At 41.2% G+C, this 22,117-nt stretch overlaps 3 protein-coding genes across 5 annotated transcripts in view; all 3 read left to right on the forward strand.

The window, feature by feature from the left end:
* The first annotated feature begins 958 nt into the window (after positions 1-958).
* On the forward strand, positions 959-7,237 carry LOC116387654 (phosphoglucomutase-1-like). Its single transcript, XM_031854937.1, has 11 exons — positions 959-1,394; positions 2,389-2,551; positions 2,846-2,992; positions 3,210-3,335; positions 4,048-4,238; positions 4,327-4,481; positions 4,686-4,801; positions 4,937-5,072; positions 5,562-5,745; positions 5,892-6,020; positions 7,001-7,237. The coding sequence occupies exons 1-11, from the start codon at positions 1,137-1,139 to the stop codon at positions 7,088-7,090; spliced, it is 1,695 nt and encodes a 564-aa protein (XP_031710797.1). The 5' UTR covers positions 959-1,136; the 3' UTR covers positions 7,091-7,237.
* Positions 7,238-8,644: 1,407 nt separating this feature from the next.
* Positions 8,645-11,886, forward strand: LOC116387664 (leptin receptor gene-related protein). The gene is made up of 4 exons (XM_031854951.1): positions 8,645-8,791; positions 9,205-9,280; positions 9,973-10,159; positions 10,360-11,886. The coding sequence occupies exons 1-4, from the start codon at positions 8,776-8,778 to the stop codon at positions 10,474-10,476; spliced, it is 396 nt and encodes a 131-aa protein (XP_031710811.1). The 5' UTR covers positions 8,645-8,775; the 3' UTR covers positions 10,477-11,886.
* A 2,371-nt stretch (positions 11,887-14,257) lies between these two features.
* LOC116387425 (cAMP-specific 3',5'-cyclic phosphodiesterase 4B-like) overlaps positions 14,258-22,117 on the forward strand; it is a 44,851-nt gene continuing 36,991 nt past the window's right edge. The window contains exons 1-2 of one of the 3 annotated variants that reach the window (XM_031854497.1): positions 14,258-14,409; positions 16,805-21,739. The gene's annotated coding sequence lies outside the window, so the exon portion shown is untranslated. Of the gene's footprint in view, positions 14,410-14,954; positions 21,740-22,117 lie in introns of those variants that run through there. The other 2 variants (XM_031854496.1, XM_031854498.1) reach the window with 2 other exon arrangements.

A 22,117-nucleotide genomic window follows, 5' to 3' on the forward strand; every position in this document is an offset into this window, starting at 1 on the left:
GTTGAACTGCTTACACTGACATCTGTAATGAGTGACAAGGCATCCCAATCAGACACTGCTTCATTCTGAGGCATTTTTAAGGCAAAAAAGTCTGGGGAGGTGGTGACTTAATGTAATGCTAGTATTATTCATAAATTTTGGATAATCCATAACTGAAAATATAATGAACTTTTTTCCTGATCAATCCTGAAACGGAGCAAGACAAACGTCTATAATGTCCTGTTTGTTATTACGGGCTGTAGATTGATTCGGACATTGGTCTGGCACAGAATGGTCTTTTATGTTTAATAGAGATTTGGCCCAGACTCATTTTTTATTGATTTATTCTTATTTTGATGCCAAAGTATACAAATGGATGACTGATGCATGTTTGTGCTATTGTACTAAAACTATCGGAGTATTGCCCTGGGAGGTCTGGGAACGCTTTTGTATTGTGTTGTCGCCCTTAATAAACTCTAGAGGGCAGTGTTGTTCTGTCTCATGCAGATCCCTTCACTCTGATTTGATTGTGCTGCATGGATAATTAGATTTGACAAATTCTGTTTGTTTTGTAAACAGATACTTTCTTAAAACCACATCTAAATTCAGTATGTGCTTCTAATGACTCTCTAATTGCTCCTCTCACACTCTTCGTTCACACACTCGGCTTTGAGGTAAATATCCCCTCTCCAATGCCAATGAGAGATGTCATCGCTCATTGTTACTCTGAGAACAGCTGCAGCCGTTCACAGAGGGACAAATAGCTCCCATAACACCTCAGTACTTCCATCCAGACACACCCAAACACACACACACGCACACACACACACACACACACACACACACACACACACACACACACTTCTTTGTGACTTGGCCTGCAGCCTTGACAGTGATCTCCCTGCACATGTGTGAAGGAGCGTCTTCAGTTACTCCCCCTGCCTCTGCACACACATTGGCTTCAAAAGTTATTTTGGGTTTCAGAAGTGCCACTGTAACCCTGTACTTCTCGTGAAATAACAGGAGGAGTCAAGATTATACCCTGCCATTCTTCCCCTGTGTACGGTTCCCCATGTCAACTGACAGGGGATCTCCCTCTAAACACAGGTTGTAGCTCTCTTTGCTGTTGCATTAGGTTGGATTCTCATTTTGAAACAATGGACAACAGTCTTCTGCAGGTGTTGACTGTCCCTACAGCACCCTACCCCGACCAGAGACCCGGCACCAGCGGCCTGAGGAAAAAGGTCCATGTATTCCAGTCCAGGAGGAACTATCTACACAACTTCATCCAGAGTATCTTCTCCTCCATTGACCTGCGGGACCGACAGGGATCAACAGTGGTGGTGGGGGGAGACGGTCGCTTCTTCAACAGAACAGCTATTGAGGTCATTGTGCAGATGGCAGCTGCCAACGGGGTCAGTGTCGCCGTGTGTGTGTGTGTGTGTGTGTGTGTGCGTTTGTTTGTTTATGTGTGCATTCTGGTAAATGTGTGTTTGTATGTGGGTGTAAGCGGTCACCTGTTATCATTCCTTTGTTGTCATTTGTTGTACCATCCTCTTGTTGTCTCAGAATTCAATTTGCAGCCTTGGTTGGAGACATGGCTGTCTTCATAGGAATTCATTTAATAATAATAACAATAATAATATTGTGATAGAGATCCTAAATTAAAAGGTTAAGGTACAACATATTTATCTAGTTCTATCCAAATGTTAAAATAAAATAAATGTTCAATAATTAGAAAAGAAATTAGGTGTACATTCATAAGATTACTTTGTCTTTTGTCAAAGCTTTTGGTTGCGTGTGTGTGTGTGTGTGTGTGTGTGTGTGTGTGTGTGTGTGTGTTTGTGTTAAAATTGAACTACCACGCTTTTTATGTTAAAAAAGCTTTTCTTTTTTAATCTAAAATCAAACATTCAGCAAGACAGTGAGATGAGACAGTATAATACAATACAACAGCAGAACGATGTAACTCTGAGAAATCAAGGGATGAATGCTGCCTTTCAACCATGAAACCTGCTAGTCGCTGCTGTTACTGCAGCTCCTGGCTGATGTCTTCAAATAAAAAAAAGCATACAACCTGTTTTGTTTTCTACTCTCTTGCCAGCACCAGTAATGAGCTCTCTGTGGTCCCAGGACTTAAGTTACATAACCTTTGAGCATCTGATGCTTTGTCTGTATGGTTCGAGGGAGTAAAAATACACTTACACACCATATAACTTGGTCTTGATGTGCTATAACTGCCGTTCATTAAAGGAAAGTCTAGTAGCAGTTACTTCAGCAAGAAGCATGACACACCAAACCCGATATTCAGTGCTATTCCCTCCCTTCCCCCACTCAGATAAATTAAGATACACACTCATGCCAACCAACTCACACACACACACACACACCTGTGTGACATTTCCTCAGGTGGGTCGTATGATCATTGGACACCACGGGACGATGTCCACACCTGCCATCTCCTGTGTAATCAGGAAATACAAAGCCATCGGCGGCATCATCCTCACTGCCAGCCACAACCCTGGTGGACCTGATGGAGACTTTGGCATTAAGTTCAATACTGCAAATGGAGGTATGGTAACTGGAGAGGAGGAGGCATGCAGGGGCATCAGCCAAGTGAAAAAATAGTGTTACGAGTGAAGTTAACAAGGCCTCATTCGGATATGTGGCACAGACACGGTAATAAGATATTGTTTGAGAATTGTCTGGACGTAAAATCTGGGACAAAGTACATCGAAAGATCTGCATGGTTTTACCAACAGATATCCCAAAACAACCCTGAATGTTATCACCACTATACTGAATGTGTATAGTACACCAGTACAAAATATCAAATGTAATATCATAGATTTTCTACTGCATCCAGGCCCAGCCAAGGAGGCTGTCACAAACAAGATCTTTCAGATCAGCAGGACCATTGAGGAGTTTGCCATCTGCCCTGGACTGCATGTGGATTTGACAACCCTGGGCAAACAGATGTTTGATCTGGAAAACAAGTTCAAACCATTCACAGGTGAAGCATTAGTCTGGAATTAGGAGAGCATGGAGGCAAGATGAGAAAAAAGGATGGTGGATGAATGAGACTGTAAAATCGGACTCACTGAATTGGTCATGTGACACATTTTTGCCATTCATTAGAATGAACGATCACTGTAATGTTTATGATGGCATGTTCATGATGGCATGTGAATTCATTCATTTAAACTGTGTTTCTCATCTGTGGTGTCCAGTGGAGATTGTGGACTCTGTGGAATCGTACGCTAACTTGTTGAGGAACATCTTTGACTTTGCTGCTCTGAAGGATCTTCTATCTGGTGAAGAACACATCAAGATAAGAATAGATGCCATGCATGGAGGTGAGAGAATATTTACCAACAGCATGTAATCTCATCGAGATACTTTTAAATATGTTGATTACCTTTACTTCAAAGTAGAACAAAATAATTTAAATAAAGATAAGACATTTGTAGATATATATAAATCATTTTAAAACATGAATAAACAAGTGTTGTTGTAGGCTTTGAAATAACTCTGGACTAGTGGTATGGGGTTATAGGAACTGTTGACTTTGGAGTGATTCATAACGATGAAGTTACTAAATGCTATTTAGGAGCGTCCCTAAACACTGAAACTGAAACTAATGGGTGAACAGTCCCCACATCCCCCTCGTCACCCCTTCACAGGAAGTCATGAGTATAGTTATTTATAGGGTAAATATTTTGACATGATAGCCCACCTCTATCCTTGTGACCCCTGACTTTCTCTCCATCTCATTCAGTCTCAAAACAAGTTATAACTTATTTGTGATGATAGTCAGATTTCAGACAGCGCCACGCTGTTTCCTCTCTTTGTGCAGACCTAAGCTAAGCAGCTGATGGCGGTAGCGTCATATTTACCGTACAATTGGCGTCAATCTTCTCATTTAACTCTTGTCAAGAGAGCAAATAAGTGTATTTCCCAAAATTGGTTTTCATTGTTGTTTTAGAATGCCAATGGTGCCACTTCTTGCAAAACAATATGTTACTTCAGTAGTTCATTGTCTTTATAGCAGTCTTCTCTCATCACCAGTGGTAGGACTGTATGTGAGGAGAATACTCTGCGAGGAGCTGGGCTGCCCTGTCACTTCTGCAATCAACTGTGTTCCATTGGAGGACTTTGGGGGTCAACACCCAGATCCTAACCTCACCTATGCAGCAGATCTGGTTGACAGCATGAGGGACGGACAGTATGATTTTGGTGTAGCATTTGATGGTGATGGGGTTCGTGTCCTATTACTTGTCTCTTTCTTTAGATTGTCTGAAATAAAATAAAAAGAACCTTCTCATCCCTGTCTGTCTGGCTTTCTAGGACCGTAACATGATCCTTGGTAAACGCGGCTTCTTCGTCCCCCCACCTGACTCTGTGGCTGTGATTGCTGACAACATCTTCTGCATCCCTTACTTCCAACATACAGGGGTGAGAGGCTTCGCCCGCAGCATGCCCACAAGTGCAGCCTTAGACAGGTAAAAATACAGCCTGGCTCGGTTTCACATCACCGCCACAACCAATGACACAGGAATTTTCAACTTACAACACTTTTGGCACAAATAGATTTGAATAAGATCAAATCATTGCATTTAACATGCAAATGTGACATTAATAAAAACAATGGTAATTTTTTTGCTGCTTCAAAGGTTCACTGTACTCTTTCAATGTATTTCCTGCAGAGTAGCCAAGGCAACAAAAATAGAGTTGTATGAAACTCCCACTGGGTGGAAATTCTTTGGGAACCTAATGGACGCAGGCCGACTGTCTTTGTGTGGGGAAGAAAGCTTTGGTACAGGTACTGTATCTCTTCAGCAAGTTATTAGATCAAACTATTTTAATTAACTTAGTATGTGGGGGGGAAAGACTCTAGTTGAATTATCATGCTTTTCTTTTCTGTGCATGGTGAACCTAATCACATATCCTCTTTCAGGTGGAGACCATATTCGTGAGAAGGATGGGCTTTGGGCCGTGCTGGCATGGCTGTCCATCCTGGCCACTAGAAAGCAGAGTGTGGAGGATATCCTGAAGGACCATTGGCTAAAATACGGAAGGAACTACTTTACCAGGTGGGATGTCGACACATTTGTGATCTGTGTTTGTGTGCATTCCGAGTTGTACTCCATCAACCATCAAAGCCACCAAAACACACAGCTAACCAGAAAATGTCTAAGTGGACATAATGTACATTGTTGATTTGATATAGATGGAAGGTGGACTGATTATACAGATACATGTTAAGAAGATACATACATAACATGACTGACATCTAGTGGAACATATGTACCAGTACATATTCTTTCAAGGCCTGAACTGTCTCGTTAGTAAATGCAAATGCACATGATGCTGTCAGCACTCTCCTAAATTCTTAATTTACCTATGTGGACATATACTGTGACCAGATACATTATGAGCTTAAGACTGATGATATCTGCCCATTGTATTAAATTTACTCTAAAATGTTGGGCTGTCTTCACTCCCTTCATCAAAATAATACAACACAAACTTGCAGCAATAAAGCACTTATTCTTTTAATAGTGATGTTGTTTTTTGACCAGATATGACTATGAGAACGTAGACATAGATGCAGCCTGTGAGATGATGGAGGATTTGGAGATTATGATCGTGGACAAGTCCTTTGTGAAGCAGAGATTTGCCGTGGAAGACAAAATCTACCAAGTGGAAAAAGCAGACAACTTTGAGTACACAGACCCGGTCGACAGCACCATATCCAGGAACCAGGTACATGACACACTGAGTATAATGACAACGTTTTTGTGTGGACAGTTACTGGATGTAACCACTGGTCTCTTGGCACTGGAGCCACTCAGCTGTGCCTGCCGATCCTAAAAGTTTCACATGTCTTTACCGGGCTGTTTTCACCGCAGGGTCTGCGGATAATCTTCTCTGATGGCTCTCGAATCATCTACAGACTCAGTGGGACAGGTTGTGATGTGGCGACAGTTCGAATCTACATAGACAGCTATGAGAAGGAGCAAATCTTAAAAGACGCACAGGTAAAAAAAATCTCACTTAAAATTATTTCAGGACTAATTTGGCTAAATAGTCCACAATACTAAAAAATCTTATGATTTGCATGAAACATATGAGGTGAAGTGATATGTGGTTGAGAGGAACAGGAGAGGCATACTGTACGCTCACATATCAGACCATACACTCCCAAATGGCCAACAGACAAATGTGCAAAACAGTCAGTTTGCCAGTTTAGGAAAGGAGGTTATTTTATTTTATTTACTGCAATTGAACCCCCTTTGACCAGCACTGCCCCCCTTTTTCTTTCAATGAATTTGTGGAAAGATGAGTGAAGTTGGCCTTCGGGGCTTTTTGCTATAAAGCCTTTTCTGGCAGGAAGCTTTAAAGACAAACTTGTGTGCCACCACCACCACACACTTGACCTTTCACCTTTGTGTGTTTACCTACATCTGTAAAAGGATGGGCATTGCTCATTGTTTACATAGCGACAGCATCATCCTCTTCAGCAAGTTGAAGACTCTTTTAGTTGCTAAGATTGTACAAGTCAGATGTTACAAAACTGACTAGTAAGACAACGGTCCTATTTTTTTTAGAGTCGGTCAAACAGTCTAAAACGGTGCAAGTTAAATACTGTATTGTATTTTTTTTGGTTTATGTGTGACGTGTTAACAAGTGGGAACACAAACACAATAAACCAGCATTTTCTTTGCTGGCATGTGACTTTTTGTTTTATATTATCTTATAATTTCATATCAACTTCTCAATTTGCTCATTTTTATTACTGGTAGTTCTAGTTAACCAAACCAGATTTCTCTCTTAGGTAGCTTTCCTGTAGTTCAACTTCTTCCAGTGTGGAGTGATTGGTATCTTTCCAAGCTATGCTTTTAAAGTAACATCTGCAACTCTGTCCTGCTTATTGTTAAATATGTATGAGGAAATGCATGAGTGGCATATGGCAGCCAGGTGCATGTGTCTCTGACCATATAATTCTTGTTTGGGACAGGTGATGCTGGCACCCCTGGCAACCATCGCACTGAAGATTTCCCAGCTCCATCACAGGACGGGTCGAAGTGGCCCATCAGTCATCACATGATTCCTCCCATTTGTTACTCCATCATTGCTAAACTAATGCCCTTTTTGTTGTTCTTTCCAGATTTTTGTATAAGCTGAGCTTTAACTCCAAGTGTAGCTGCACAACATGAAGCAGTTTGCATTTTAGGCTAAAATATATTCAGTGTTTTTCTCTGTTCTACATTAAACTGCTTTTTATTTTTGGGCCATTTGTGATCTTTGTGTCTTACAGATACAAATATATTTCAATTTCTCTTGGGTTATCTGTGATTTATAGTTACCTTTATCTTAATAATTATATATCTTAAACTTCTTTTCTGCAGGAGACATTTAAGCTGTCTTAGGAAACATTTTAAAAGAGACGTTTCCAGCTCTGGTGTCGACATGATATCCATCTGGAGAGCAGCAGCATCAGTCCGCTAACATCTGGTCCAGCTCTGTGATCACAAATGCCCTTTGAAGTACTGTACCTTTCTCTTGGTTTCATCTCCATATTACAGTGAACCTGAAGCCCAACAAGAGGGAGACACGCTGAGTTTAGCTCTGGTTCATCTGAGGTCATTTTTGAGAATGCACGACTTTTGTGAAAAAAAAAAAGTCTTCAAAACTAGTTTTTTTGGTCGACTTTGTCTCCTTTTGCAATAATGCATAACCTCTTGACCCAAAAATGCAAAATCATGGTATACACATCTCTTTGATTCAGGACAAACTGGGCAATCAGAATATGCACGACGGCAATGTAACATGATAGAATAAATAGTTATATCACCATAAATACAAACGAAAAACAAAATTGCAAATTGAATCTCAGATAACGTAACACAATGGTTTAGGACTTTTGGCTTTTGTGACCAGGGAAAAAAAATAAACATTGTCGCCAACACAGATCAAAATATATTTACATCATAGAAGCCAAATCAAAATGTGTCCAAATAACATCTATATCTGAGATTATTATCGTTATTATGGCTCGAAAGGATCCGTCTTCTGTAATGTATGGTTCACGAGAGTTTGTGTTCATATGTTTACGTTTGGCAGGCAGCCAGGATCGCTACACTTACAGGATGGTTGCTTGCAGTTTGCTGCATGACACGTTTACATCTTATACAGCCATATGGTCTGTGTGCTCATTTGAATGCAGTATGTAATTTGTCTAAGTAGAGCTGTCAGATATTTACAGATAGATAGTAAAGTGTATTCCCATAAGAAATGTAGATGTATTTAAAAAAAAAGGATACAACAGAAATACTGAAGTAAAGTACAAGTTCCTAAGAAATGTACATTAAGTACAGTAAGTAACATTTACACCACGGATATCACGTGGGTGTTAATCAAGCCCCCACGCACAGTGCTGCATGATGCCCTGCTCCTCATCAGAAGGGATTGCAACAACCATGGGAGGAAACTGTATTTGATTGACAAGAACTTTTAATGAATGTGTCTGCAAGCGGCTAATGATGGGAGACGAGGAGTCTGGTGGTGTTCAGGTGTGTCTGCATGTTCAGCACGCGGTTGGCAATGCCGTTTAATTAAATCTTGGGCTGACTGCTACTGTCGCTTTAAGACAGCCACCTGACAAAGAAGGAAAACCCGATGGAGGAAGCAGGAAGTTGGTCTACCAAGAAAGAAAAGGAGAGCCTGAGCACATAAACAAAACACGAAGAAGGAGATCAAAAGTCAAACAGGAACTTTCACACATTTATCGCAATGGCCGGAATTAAAGGTATTGTATTCTAGGCGTTATGAGTCAGTCGACAGCTGAGATTTACGTTCGTTTAGTTACGATGACGTTGATGCTTCACATACTTTGTTACCATAGTTGTGTGTGTTTTTGCAACAATGTTGCTCTCTCGTTTCGAAAGCTATCAATGCAACACCGCTGAAGGACATTCGGGTTTGTTACAAGCTACCATGTTAGTTCCGTTATTAAGTTATCAACCTGTTTTAAGTTATTATTTATTCACAGGAAATGTATCTTAAAAGTTAACCTGGCATACAAACGGATTCCACAGCAAGTGTTACAAGCATAACGTGACGTTAGCTTATGTCTGTTTTGTATCTTATTGTAACTTTGGACACAGCAGTTAAGCGTGTGTAATGTAATGTAACGCTAATAGGATGTTTCTCTCGTTTCAGCGCTGGTTGGTTTGTCCTTCAGTGGTGCCATTGGGCTTACGTTTCTTCTTCTGGGCTGTGCACTGGAACAGTACGGGTAGGTTATTTGTTTTATTACGTATCTATGTTATTGTATCACATAGACCTTGGTTAACATGCAATATTGAGGCTTAAATGGATTGTTAAAACAGTGAAGAGGCAGTTAATCAGAGAGATATGCAAAACAGGCAGTTAACAAAATTCTCAGAAATGCCCTGTCTGGCTTACACTTACATTAAGTTGATGGACTTTTAAGAGGAACATTTAAAAAAGACTGGTCAAAGTCAATGCTGCAGAGAATGAGAAATGTAGTCCCTTTGTATGGATCAAGCTCCAGACATGAATCCTACAATTTCCATTATGTATCTCAATAGCGTATTTCATTAGAGCCCCCCTGCCCTCTAAATGCCCACTCCTTTAAAGCCCCATACTCTGTTTGTCATGCAGGCTTTCTGTTGAAGGATTTTAAACCTCGAGGCCAAGCTGAGATAACTCTGATGTCATTAGGGCTATTTGTCCGACTTAGTCACATAAGACATTATACAATCGTTTTTACAGGCAGTAATACTTCTCAAAACAGGTAAACTGGGCTTCGTTTTCGCAATGCCCCTTTTAAAATGTTTCATTCTGTTGTGATTTGTTTTGGCACAATGTTTTTTTTTCTTGAATTTGCTGCAACTGCAAACTCATGCCATCGCGTATCACAAAATGTGGACCATGCTTTTAACTGTTCCCCATCTGATTCTTTAGGGTATACTGGCCGCTGTTTGTCCTGATGTTCTACATATTAAGCCCCATCCCGACCTTCATATCCAGACGCCTCAGTGATGACACTGACTCCTCCAGTAATGCATGCAGAGAGCTGGCCTACTTCTTAACAACTGGCATCGTGGTATCATCTTTTGGGCTTCCCATTGTGCTAGCCCGCAATACCACAGTGAGTTCTCTCTTTACAGCCGCCCTCATTAGCTTGTATTTGTTTGTGTAGATATGTCAGTGTTGTGTGCACCACATCAATTGTTAGCATATTTCAAATGCACTTTTTCTTGAGAGATGTACACTGTGCCAGCAGAGCATTGTGGAAAACCTGTAGATTTATTTTTGGGCTGATTCAGGATGAATATTTTCCTCCAACAGATCCAGTGGGGTGCCTGTGGTCTGGTGATGACAGGAAACGCTGTCATCTTCCTCACCATCTTTGGTTTTTTTGTCGTGTTTGGAGGTGGGGACGACTTCAGCTGGGAGCAGTGGTAAAGCGCCTTCAGACGGTGGATAGACAGATGGATGGGTGGATAGACGGCAGACTGAGGGGAGTACGTGTCCTAGGGGATGACGCTCATGTACATTGTATGCTGCAAAAATGTCAACTTTACTGGGCATGTTTTCAGGCCGATTTTTATATTAAAGGGTGTCAGGGTTGGAGACAACAATATGTATCCCATTAATGTGCCTTATGTCTAGAACCAGAGAGACACTGATGCCCATCCACCTTCACCCATGTATTTTAGCTTGTCTCGCCTTTATTCCAACCCCCAAATCCCCCTGCTTATTGCAGCTGCCTGCTATTTCATTATGCTTCAGTTAATCAATATCATATTGGGATCCTAAAGAGTAACTATATTGTAATGTACACTAAGATGCTCACTGCACTATCTGTCCTCATTGCTCATGGCAGGATTGGCTTTACTGAATTATGGTTTGCTTATTATCTAGCACTGTCTGCTGTTTAAAGTGTGAAGGCAGGGCAAGTTATCTTAATCCAAGCTAACTAGTTGTAGGACTCCTTATCAGGTAAAAGATATATTTGTATGGAGATTGTGTGTGTGTGTGTGTTTTTGTTTGTTTTCATTTTGCGACAAGACTGCAAAGCCTTACTTTTTGTTCTGGTGCAATTGTTTACATTCTCACCAAAGATCATTTTGAGTGCAAAAAATGGAACATATTCACCCTCGAACTGTGGATTTTGATCTGAAAGCGCTGTGTAGTGAAAATCATACATCTAAGATTCTATATTCAATTATTGTGTGAACAGGCCTGAAGAAGCACCCATATCCATTTTATATTCCTGCAGATGACAAAGAAATTCATACAATTGAGCCACTAAGAGCATGATATTAATTTGTGAATATTTTTGACATGTTGAATAGTAAATATGGGAGAAACATGTTTTTGGGCCACGTGTTTTTCCCAAAAAGGAGAGGGCTTTACCTGCAAGCTCGTTCGTAAGTGCCTGACGTCCAGTGTATATTTTGATTAATAGAGAAATCACTGTGATTTGGTTTTGAGTCGGATTTTTGGGTTTCATCATCATCCTCATCAGGGGCCATTGACATTTGTAGTTGTAAAATCAATATAACATAATCATGTTCTATGTCATCATTGCCAGTAACTGACTTTTAATGAGGTTCTGAAGTTTGTATGATTAGCCCACTCGACTATCACAGAAAATCTCACTTGGTGTCCAGTATAATTTCTGATTTCCCAATTCCTTAACTGCTTTTTGAGGGAAATATTATACTGTGTGTCTCAGAACTGACATGTAAAGAAAGCTTTCTATTGTGACTCCCATACTCACACTAATGACTTCTCAAGAGTTATTTTATTAGCTCCTGGTTACATTTTGTTTTCTAACATTGATTAAAACTCCCTATATAATGAAACAAACTCTGTCTTGCTGTTTATTGCTGGTGTGTGAAGTGATGGAGATCTGACTTATGTAAGGCTTGTCTGGGTGGTCGTGATGGATATATGTGGACCGTATAGCACAGCAGCAAAAACCTCGAGACACAGACTGTGAAAGAAGCAGAGGTGTTGTGTGTGTGTGTGTGTTAGGATCAATTCTGTCTGGCCAGACTTTGCGAGCATACACAGGTCTGCCTGACAGGCCTGAACTTCAAGTGTGAGCATCTGCTAAATCATTTAGACATTTTGCAATATTCAATAAGCGGTGTGCAAAACAGCTCCATGTTTTGCCTAACAGCGCATTGTTTTCACTGAGGAACATCTGTCTGCCTCCCCGTCTGTTTTGATCTTTCCAAACACTGCAACATTAATATTGAATACGTGATTCACAGCGTTGCTGTTGTGAGTAAGCTGCATAGAAAAAGACTGATAAAAGCCAGCATTCTATATTCAGGGTTAAATAGGATGTGATAGAAAACAACCGTGCAGCTGCATGCAACTTGAGTTACTCATTCGTTGTTGACTAGTGTCAGGAATGCAGCTGCCTCACCAATTTGCGTGTTAAGCCGAGTGCGTTTCCCACCGCTCTCTGCAAATTAATGATTATTTCTATGAAAACCATCTGTGTTGTCGCCTTCCAGTGATTGCATTTCACAAGGGGACGATAACGCGCGTACGGACTAACTTCCCACAGAAAGGTTAGCTCTGTATCAGTGCTGCTGTGTGAAAAGCACTTAAGAAGAAGATTTGCAAAAGTCTGTATGTGTGCAATAGATAATGTGTAAATGCTTGGTTGTATAAAGTTTAAGAAATTAGTTGACATATTGAAGATTACAGGATAAATTGGTCTCTGGAGGTTGATAAAAGAAAGGGGTGAGAGCATACTGTTTCACAGTAGAATACTGTTACTGTGAAAATCACAGGAATGAAGTCGCAATTGTAAAAAATCACAAAGGATATATAAAAGAAAATAACAAAGGCTGTAGTAGACAGGAAATCTCAATTCCCAAAAAAACGTGATTGGAAACCGCGTGTAGGTTGCACTGGACCATATCCCGGCCCCATTAAGCCAGGTATTGAAGGTTCTTATACAGTATGTGAAACCCTAAAACTCCACCCCTATAGCTATGATTGTGAGCCATGACTGGTGTGTTTCCCATGAAAATTACTTGTGTTTTTTGCAGTAATACTTCTACTTTAAGCAGACATTTGGAAAGTACTCTGTTTTATTGTACAGTTACATTTGTTACTTTAATTTAAAAAAACACAATAAGAGTAGGTTACTCGTCAATTGCTGCCAGTTAACTGTGAATTTCACGATAAGTCTCTTGCGGTCCATCAGAGCAAGAGAGAGACCTCATGTTGGCTGTGGATCAAGGTGGGCCGTCTACATATTTCAAAAGGAAAAGCTGGTTATTGATCAACCGTGGCTCAGTTACTTTGGTAAGAAAAGTGTTTAAAAAGTAAGTACTGCCGCTACACCACTGATATTGAGACCATGTGAATAAGAAGTTGTGCATATGTCCCAAAAACCCATAACGTGGCACATTGATGGGCCCTACTTGTCTGTTGAGTGAGTGAAAAAGTCAAACAGTGTTTTATTCTACGTGAGAGAGAGAGAGAGAGAGAGAGAGAAGAACAAAAGATGAAGGTGAAGACGGAGATGAATGAAGCCCAGGGACACCCATTCATCTCTGTTCCACGACAGCTGTTGCTTGGCAACAGCAAAGGCATCAAGATCGCTCCAAAAGACTGCTCAGCGGTCTTGAACACAACACATAACCCAATGCAACACAGCACATTATATAGTTGTGTGATACTGTAATATAAGTCTATTACACTACACAAAAAAACAGACAGATAGATGATATAGATAGCTATACATAGATGCATGGATATTGTAATATACGATGGCATTTTTAATAGGGTACTAATTTAAAAACTTCTGATCATTATTTTTATCTTGGTTTTAATGTTAACATTTTATTGCAACTTCCCTCTGGAACACTGTGCTCTCTAATGAGATACATGAAGTGCCTACAGCAGTTTAACTTTGTCTCACTAAGTCATAGGCGATGTGGATAACTATTTGGGGAGACAATCAACTAAAACACAGCAGGGAGTCAATACACGATAGAGAGCCGGAGGGTTGTGGAGTGTGTGTGTGTGTGTGTGTGAGTGGGGGGGTTGTAGCTCCATTAAACTGGTGAAGCAGACGCATCCACACAATGCTCTCCGCTGGCAGGGATTCAAATGGACGCAGGGCAGTAGTGGGAAGGAAGGGAGGGCGTGCGCACTGGCAGCCATTGGTAAACGGAAGGATTTGCGTCGTCAGTGTCAAAGCCAATCGATGCGCTCTTGGGGTCGGGTATGGGAACGAGCGCGAATGGCACAAATGGAACCTGATAAAAAGGGGCGCGTGCTTCAGAAGCGCGGCAGAGAAACGGGAGACCACACGGTTTACCACAACCACACCAGCGCGTGGGACAGCAGATAATCCCCTCGGTAAGTCCGCATGTAAACCGTCCTGCGAGAAAGACATATGGCTCAATGTGCCTCCGAGCGAAAAAGGGGAATACATGTTTATTTTTGTATAGCTGTTTATTGACCTCATCGGGTAATAATTGGGTGGATCAACAGCATAAATCCATCGAAAGTAAATTATACTAAGGGAATGTTGTTGCTCCCAAGGTTTGCAAAACAATATGTTTTACGATGCTCAGGTGGCGTCATTTGAGCTGCACAGAAGCTATTCGAGGAAACGTGAGGCACTCAAATATGTTGAGTTGCACTGAAAGGTCTTTTGATTCAGTCATATCACGTAGGCTTATCGTCTGTACGTAGGCTTCATCTCTCTCAGGACTTTGCATTGTGGGCATCTCTCCTCCTTTTGTCAGCTGACCCGTTCAGTTTTACTCGGTGTGTACTTTGAAACACATTTCTAAAGGAAGGGCGTGCGACTCTGGAAACTATAGCCTGCACAAATGTTTGGATGATGATGAGGTCAGGCAAGGTAAAAGGTGGGGGGGGGGGGGGGAGTGAATATTTTGCGTAAGTGGAGACATTGGAGGGGTTGCTGGAGTGGTCACTCTACAACCAAGTGTTTTATAGTCCATTATACAATCAATCACTGTCCATTTGGCAAAGAAGTCTGAGTTAAATGAGGTCCACCATCGACATCCAGAAAATAAATGGCACTATTTAGGCCCTTTATTTCACCCGAGTAGAAATCAACATCATATCGCTGCTGGGACTTAATGTGACTGACTTGTATCAATATAGAGACTCAATAGTGACCTTTTTATAGGCCGTGTTAGAGGGGAGACTGTGGGTGATTGTAACAGTTTGTTATTCGTCTTCTCCATGGTAGCGATTGGTGGTGCTTAACCTTTTAAAATGTATATTAAAGCTACCACAATTGGTGTCCACAGCAAGGTTTATTTACTGAGATAATGTAAGGATAAAACCAAAGTGTTCCACTGTCGTAACACTGTCGTCCTTGCTTGCTGCATTGGGGCACATGCATCGTGGTTTTTACACCGTGAAATGAACACGGAAATATGTGCACGCAAAAGTATCAATCCAGCTGAAATAACTGGGATTGGCATGTGTAGCTAGTTGTTGTCTTTGAAGTCTAAATGTAAAATTCACAACAAGTGTGAGGTATTGTCAGTGCAGTTGAAACATATTCCCTGATAATGTGTTCATGAACACATTCTTTTTCCAGTGTCGCACGTTTAACATTCAAACCTGATTTATTATTCAGTTTAACTTCTTAAAATCTTTCATGTATGCGTGGGTTTGTGGGCAGCAGAATTAAGTACAGCAGAACCATGAAGCTTCTTCACTGAGGTTAGTAAGAGGGGATTATGAATGCTGGTCACACACCACAGCAGTTCATCTCTGCCCGTTCTCATGGACATCGCCTTACGAATGTCTCAGCTACCACAATAACATTCCAACTCTACTGGTGCCTGAACATCGGCTAAGATGTGCACAGATCTTACAATGTCTCCACTGTTTTTACAATAAGCTCTATTTAAATTTCAAAACGTGTTTTTCTTTTACAAATGTTTTTTTTTAGAGCTGTGAATCAGTTTGCCATCACATGCAAGCTCTTAGCTGTAGTAACATTTCTCTTGTGTGACATACTATCATGTTACATTTTAGGAAGAGATTTCAGAGGTGCGCTTCCTTTTTAGCCCAGTTCACAGCATTTCTGTAGTGCCCCGGGCATGTGGTGCGTGGACTCAGCTGGCCGCTGTCCTTTTATTCTCAGTCAGCGCTGAAACAACAGAGTACATACATCCAGCTTCTTCTCAAAAGGGCTTCGGCTACCAGACTGATGACTCACTTTACTGGCTTGTTGGTGGCTTTACTGGTGTTACTATAGAGCATTTTCTGTTGCTGAACACTGATGTTCCGCTTCCAGATGATGAATACATGGCGTGTCTGCGCTAAGCAGTTAGGTTTGCAGACTGGGCGAGTGTTTGTCATCGTGGGAACTGTCATTTTTCATAAAAAACAACCCCAAAATAACAGCTGATTGTGAATACAGCAAGCGTTGTGTGCATGTGCATGTGTATGCACTGAATGGTTATCTGAACTGTGATTGTAATAACAGTCATGCATTTACACGTCTCAGTGCTTCCACTGTTATAGCTCCACTCTTTTCCTCCAACTCTGACTTGTCAATAGTTATTATATTCATTTATTTACTGTGAAATCATGTGTAAATACATCCATGTGTCCCTTCTATGCTTGTCAGAGGGAAATATGTTTCCCCTTTTGTGATATTGTCAGGAGTCCTTGTTGCTGATCAATCACATTTCTGCTGGCCTATATTATTGGCTGTTTTTTTGCTGTGATATGTGTAATCCATACATTGTTCGTCTTTCAGGTCGACAGTCTGCTGACGTGAATTCTCGCCCATCCTCTCAACACTGGCTCAAGGAGAAGAGGTTCAGCTGTGAATACATTTTATTATAGTGTCTGGGTGGGAATATGGTGAAAAAGGCTTCCAGCTAAAAAGTAAGTGGTGTGAAAGATTTATTCATTGGTTTTCAAGCAGAACATGTTATTTTTCCATGTGCTATGGAGCTATTGGTTGAAATAAACAACACTAAGTCTACAGCACATTAGGTTAGTCAGTATTAAAGATGATCCTTTCTAGCATTTGTAACATTTGTACCGCAATCCACAAAGAAATAGTTTTTGATGTCCGCCACTCGTGTGTCCCACGGAACAGATACTTAGATTTAGGGGTACCAAATGTATAACTGTCACATACCACCCCCGGTAGGTTTGGTTCTCCAGAAGACCATCAATAGATGTATAACAATAAACACAAGAGTACTCATTCTATGTTAGCATACGTTTTATTTATGTGTTATTTACACTGGCCATGACCTCTCTCGTGGTATAAATGTAGGGTGAAAGTTGTACAGTGGGGGGGGGGGTCCAGGATTAATATTATAGGGGCACTGCCCACCCACCCTTTACCCATTACTCTCACAGAGACCCCTCAGGTTTTTTCACGCTTCAAATCTATTTGTGTCAGGTTTAGTCGAGTACTCTGCATAGACAGCTGTTTAAATCACTCTTGAATATCCCGCTGTATACGTCTATTGAACTTATTAACAGCATCTACAGGGATTGATCAAGGCTCCCAGTCTGTCTGTGAGCTTGTCTGTGAGCTTCAGGCAGATTCCACTAATTCGCTTCGGTGGGCGAATCTCACGTCACGGCTTTCGTCTCGCTTCCAACGGGAGCTTCTCAGAAAGATCAGGTGTAGTGGTGCAACAGGGGAAAATGACTGTGGGGCGACATTACTTTCTGATTCGTTGATTGAGTGTTTCGATGGCATTTACTGGAAGGAACGCCAGGCTGCAGCACATGAAAAAATGAACTTGCTTGACGTCATTATGTATGACTTTCCAAACAGATTTATTCAATTTGTTTGTTACGACCCACTTTAACCCGGCATATATGTATGAATGTGATTGGGAGCATGCCCTTGCAGCCCTGATATAGATATTAATACAGATTTACTGATTGATTCACTTCAACCTCAGAGTGTCTCAAAGGAGCACAGGTCAAAGCAGCACACTGATTCATTTCTGTCTCGGCTGTCATCTGAGGGATTTACAGCCATGTTGACATGGAGGGTGCCAACTGGTGACACTCACCAAAGGCCCCCTCTGTGCCCCGAATCCTGCCAACTCTGCCAAGCCTTCTGTTACCTCCTTACTCTCCAAGTCATTTGTTATAATTCACCCCAAAAGCTTTAATCATTGTAGCTGGCAATGGCAAGGTTTGTGAATGGATAACTGATGAAGTGCTGACACAGACAGTACTTCAATCACGATACCTCCAATGGAAGTTGAACTGGGCGATTTGAGTACGTTGGGGTAATTAGTTTATGTGTGTGTGGGTGTTTAACGCCGTCATAATTATTGGGCTGTTCAAACTCCAATCAAGTGATTCATCCAGAGTCACAGTTGCCATGTGTCCTGGCCCACCAATTATTTCTCATTTCTTTCTTTTATCTTTTAAATGGTTTGATAGGTCTCTGACATAGCGCATAGTTGAACAGCACTACATGTAAGTAAACCAATTCGTGTTTAGCAATCAATTTGTTGCCTTTGTTACATGTTTTTGCCGGTTTCTTACATTTGTCTTTCCGTTTTAAGTAAAACGCTTCTGTGTGTATTTGGGCACAGCAGTCACCGACCTCTCGTTGCTGGGGTAACCTGAAGGCTTATTTCATCCATCTTATTTTCCTTTTACTGGTCATTAACCAGTAGTAGGCTGGGTAGTGTAGTAGCCTTAGGTCCTAGCTGGGTTAGCCTAGCTCCCATCTCGGCTCTCCTCCCCGGGGCAGTTGACTTCGCTTTCGGTGGTGTTTGGTCTGGCAGGTATTGCTCGGTGGTCCACGGTGGGCGGTGATCGTCTCAAGGTCTGCTGCACTTTATCCAATCCCCGCACTTCCTTTTCTGATGTTGATTAATGTACAGTATTCTGTCATTTGACACAAGTGCTACAGCAATTAAACACGAAAACACAACAAATCAAATTCATGGGAGCTCCTGGCCGCAGCATGTACACGCACCAGCGTTGCCATATTTATATTTGTTTGCTACATCCTAAACCAATAAAGACAGTTTGTACTGTGTTTGAAAGAGCAACTTTCTCATGACTCGATTAGGGATGATATTTGCCTCGGCAATATGACAAACAAATGGTCTTCTGACAAGTAGCCCGATTGAAACGGACTCAGAGTCTCTCTCTCTCTGTCTCTCTCTGTATGTGTGTGTGTGTGTGTGTGTGTGCGTGTGTGTGTGTGTGCGTGTGTGCGTGTGTGTGTCTGTGCAATGGGTTCCCTGCATGTGGCCTCCACGCTGACATCATCTCTCAGCTGCCACAAATGTGTGTTGTTTCGCTTCCTCCTCAACAAACTCCTCCCAGCGTTCACCCGTCTCAAAAGTTCCTTTCTACTGGAGTCTGCTTCACTGCACTGAATGCAAACACAAAAAGCAAAGTTTCCATTGTGGCTGTTGGGATTCTTTTAGCGACAAGTTATTCAAGTTGACAAGTGTTTGACATTTTCATAGAGCTAATATGGCTTTGGGGTGAGTGTTAGAAACAATGGACAACTGTTGAATGATGTTTGATAGGTTTCTACTTAGATTACATGATAGAAGCAATTATGTTGACTTTATTGAGCTAGTTATTCTTGTCGATCAATGGAGGAGCTCTGGCGATGTAAACTTTGTCTGTCCCTCTCTCTGTCATAGATGTAGACATAATACTTTTAATAAGCTAGAATGTATAAATTAATTTATGGTTGTTATTATTGCAATTCTGACACCTGCAAGAAGTGCATCAGCTGCTTTGTGTGTCGGACATGCCCACACAAACGGTGTGGGAACGAGGGATAAGATTAGAAAAGAGTTTTTGCCTTAAAACATTTAATATTTATGTGGTGTATGAATTACATTAAAATGGATTTGTCAAAATTTTGATCTAATCTGCAGATGGGACCAAAGAGACCTGACCTGACTAGCAAACGGCACCCAGTGAATACAGCTGGCGTGTTGTAGCTGTTCATGGGAGTCTGCTAGCAACCTCAGCGTTTCCCCAACCATTATATTAGGGGGGCGCCCCGCATCCCTTTGAAGATCAATTTAATTTAATTTTATTTTCTATATAGCGCCAGATCACAACAGAAGTCATTTAAGGTTACCTTTCCTGTAGAACAGGTCTACACCGTGTTCTGTTATTAAACAAACTAAATAGCCTTATGCTATTTATCTTATTTACACGACGGCATGTCATTTCTCTCTCTACATGGTCGCGCGTTGACAATTCTCCTCTCTGCTCTCTGTATCGTGCACAGCGGAGTTCCGCCCAGATGCATGCATGCACACACACGCACACACACACGCACACACACAGACACGTGTGTTTTTTAAACGCTCCCATGTGGTGAAGATGGCAAGTGTTGCCTGCTGTCATTAAAAGACACACATGAACACCATGATCTCCCCCCCCCCCTGTAAACCCAGGGGAAACACTGAACCAGCAACTCAGTTTATAAATATTGTTTGTTTCTATATCGGATCAATTATTCATGTAGATATTTCAGAAATTAGCAAAATACAGTGTCAATAAGTCTGTCCATATCTGTGGGTCATATATTTTGTTTTAAATCAAATTCACCTGGTTATGTCTAGCTATGTTTGTAATACATTTTCAGCCACATAAATAGTCAGTAAGTGATCCAGTGTGTAGGTGTGATTTGCATTATGAGCAATAATACATTTGATTTTAATATTCGTTTTCTGTTGTCAACATGCATCATGCCATCTGTGCTGTTATAATGTAAATACTTTGACCGTTTAATCAAAAGACGACTGTGAGTTTGAAGACTTTGTGCTTCTGGCAGTTCAATCTGTAACTGGGGGCCAAAAGAGACGAGGTCTACCTTATTCTTCTTTTTCTTCTATTTGCTTTGACGGTGATTTTTTTTTTTTTAAGATTAGGAATCGAATATAAACAGGAAGATGCTTAAATGCTTTCAAAATGCAACATGATATCAGTAAAATGAGTGAGATGCAATATGATGGAACACTGAGGTCTGGTCTTTGAACTAAATATAAAGTGTAATGTGAGCTGTATCTCAGTTCAGTGAGCTGTGTTTCAGTCCTTTCAGTGAGAACCACAGCATTCTGTTGTTCAAGGTCAGAAGGAGAATCTGTTTGATCTTAGATGCATTTTCGTGGCGATAAAACAAGATTGCATAACCTCTTTTTATTTGGTCACAAAAGTTCAGCTCGGTGTCTAAACCTAAGGCTTCGTGGAGATATCTGGATGCTGAGCATCAGTGCCAGAAAAGCAATTTTTATATTGGTTTAGACACATGATGCTGTCACTGGACATCGGTGTTCAAATTACACTTCCCGATGTGTGAATAGAGTGCTGCAGGGATGATGTTTGTTGGCCAACCTGGAAGTTAGCATCGTACTGGTTCCCTCAACAAAAATCCAATGGGACATTGTAATTGGATTATTACATGTGTTGTTTGGGAACTGAAAAGTGCATAAATGCTGATTTATGTACAGTTTTGTGGACTCATTTCTGCACCACTCTATTAAGCGGGTGTTGGTGATGTTTTGATTGAATGGATGTGGGCAGGCCCAACAGACAAACAGCGTCGGCTGCAGTTTTCAACAGCTGTCTTGTCTTGTGACCAGTACTGCTTACTTCTCCATTTTGCACTCACAATTTGACAAGTGAATATTTTGAAGGGTTATACAGAATACATCGAAACTGGGTAAGTGAAGTCAATTTGCTTAATACATGCACCGTGCTATATGTTCTTGTCTTTTCTGAACGTTTCCTTCATACAACAGTAACTCTGACTTCTTTGGATGCTAATGAGTGACCACTGGAAAGTTAATTCATCGTGGTCGTGGCACACATGGCTTTGAAAGCTCTCATTGTTTGACGACAGAGTAACAGGACGTAATATTAACGGGGTTCCACGCATTGGTTTCTTGAGGCTTCTTTGTTTTGCCGTCTCAAAAGCTACCTTTGTGTGACCGCCCATCGATTTTAAATGTACAACAGCGACTGACTCGCCTTCCACAGCTCTCCATTGTGCACGGCAGCGGTGTGACATAGATTTGCTGGTCGTACGGGGCAAAAGTTC

This window comes from Anarrhichthys ocellatus, unplaced genomic scaffold, assembly GCF_004355925.1.
Source record: "Anarrhichthys ocellatus isolate YVR2014 unplaced genomic scaffold, GSC_Weel_1.0 scaffold15, whole genome shotgun sequence".
In the NCBI taxonomy this organism is placed as follows: domain Eukaryota; kingdom Metazoa; phylum Chordata; class Actinopteri; order Perciformes; family Anarhichadidae; genus Anarrhichthys; species Anarrhichthys ocellatus.

What these genes read in the sequence shown, in the direction of transcription:
- LOC116387654 (XM_031854937.1), top strand. Translation starts at nt 1,137, where the DNA reads ATGGACAACAGTCTTCTGCAGGTGTTGACTGTCCCTACAGCACCCTAC. An exon ending in GTTCAATACTGCAAATGGAG is followed by an intron (nt 2,552 to 2,845) that starts GTATGGTAACTG and finishes TACTGCATCCAG; the next exon opens with GCCCAGCCAAGGAGGCTGTC. An exon ending in ACAAGTGCAGCCTTAGACAG is followed by an intron (nt 4,482 to 4,685) that starts GTAAAAATACAG and finishes TATTTCCTGCAG; the next exon opens with AGTAGCCAAGGCAACAAAAA.
- LOC116387664 (XM_031854951.1), top strand. An exon ending in TGTGCACTGGAACAGTACGG is followed by an intron (nt 9,281 to 9,972) that starts GTAGGTTATTTG and finishes CTGATTCTTTAG; the next exon opens with GGTATACTGGCCGCTGTTTG. An exon ending in TGCTAGCCCGCAATACCACA is followed by an intron (nt 10,160 to 10,359) that starts GTGAGTTCTCTC and finishes TTCCTCCAACAG; the next exon opens with ATCCAGTGGGGTGCCTGTGG.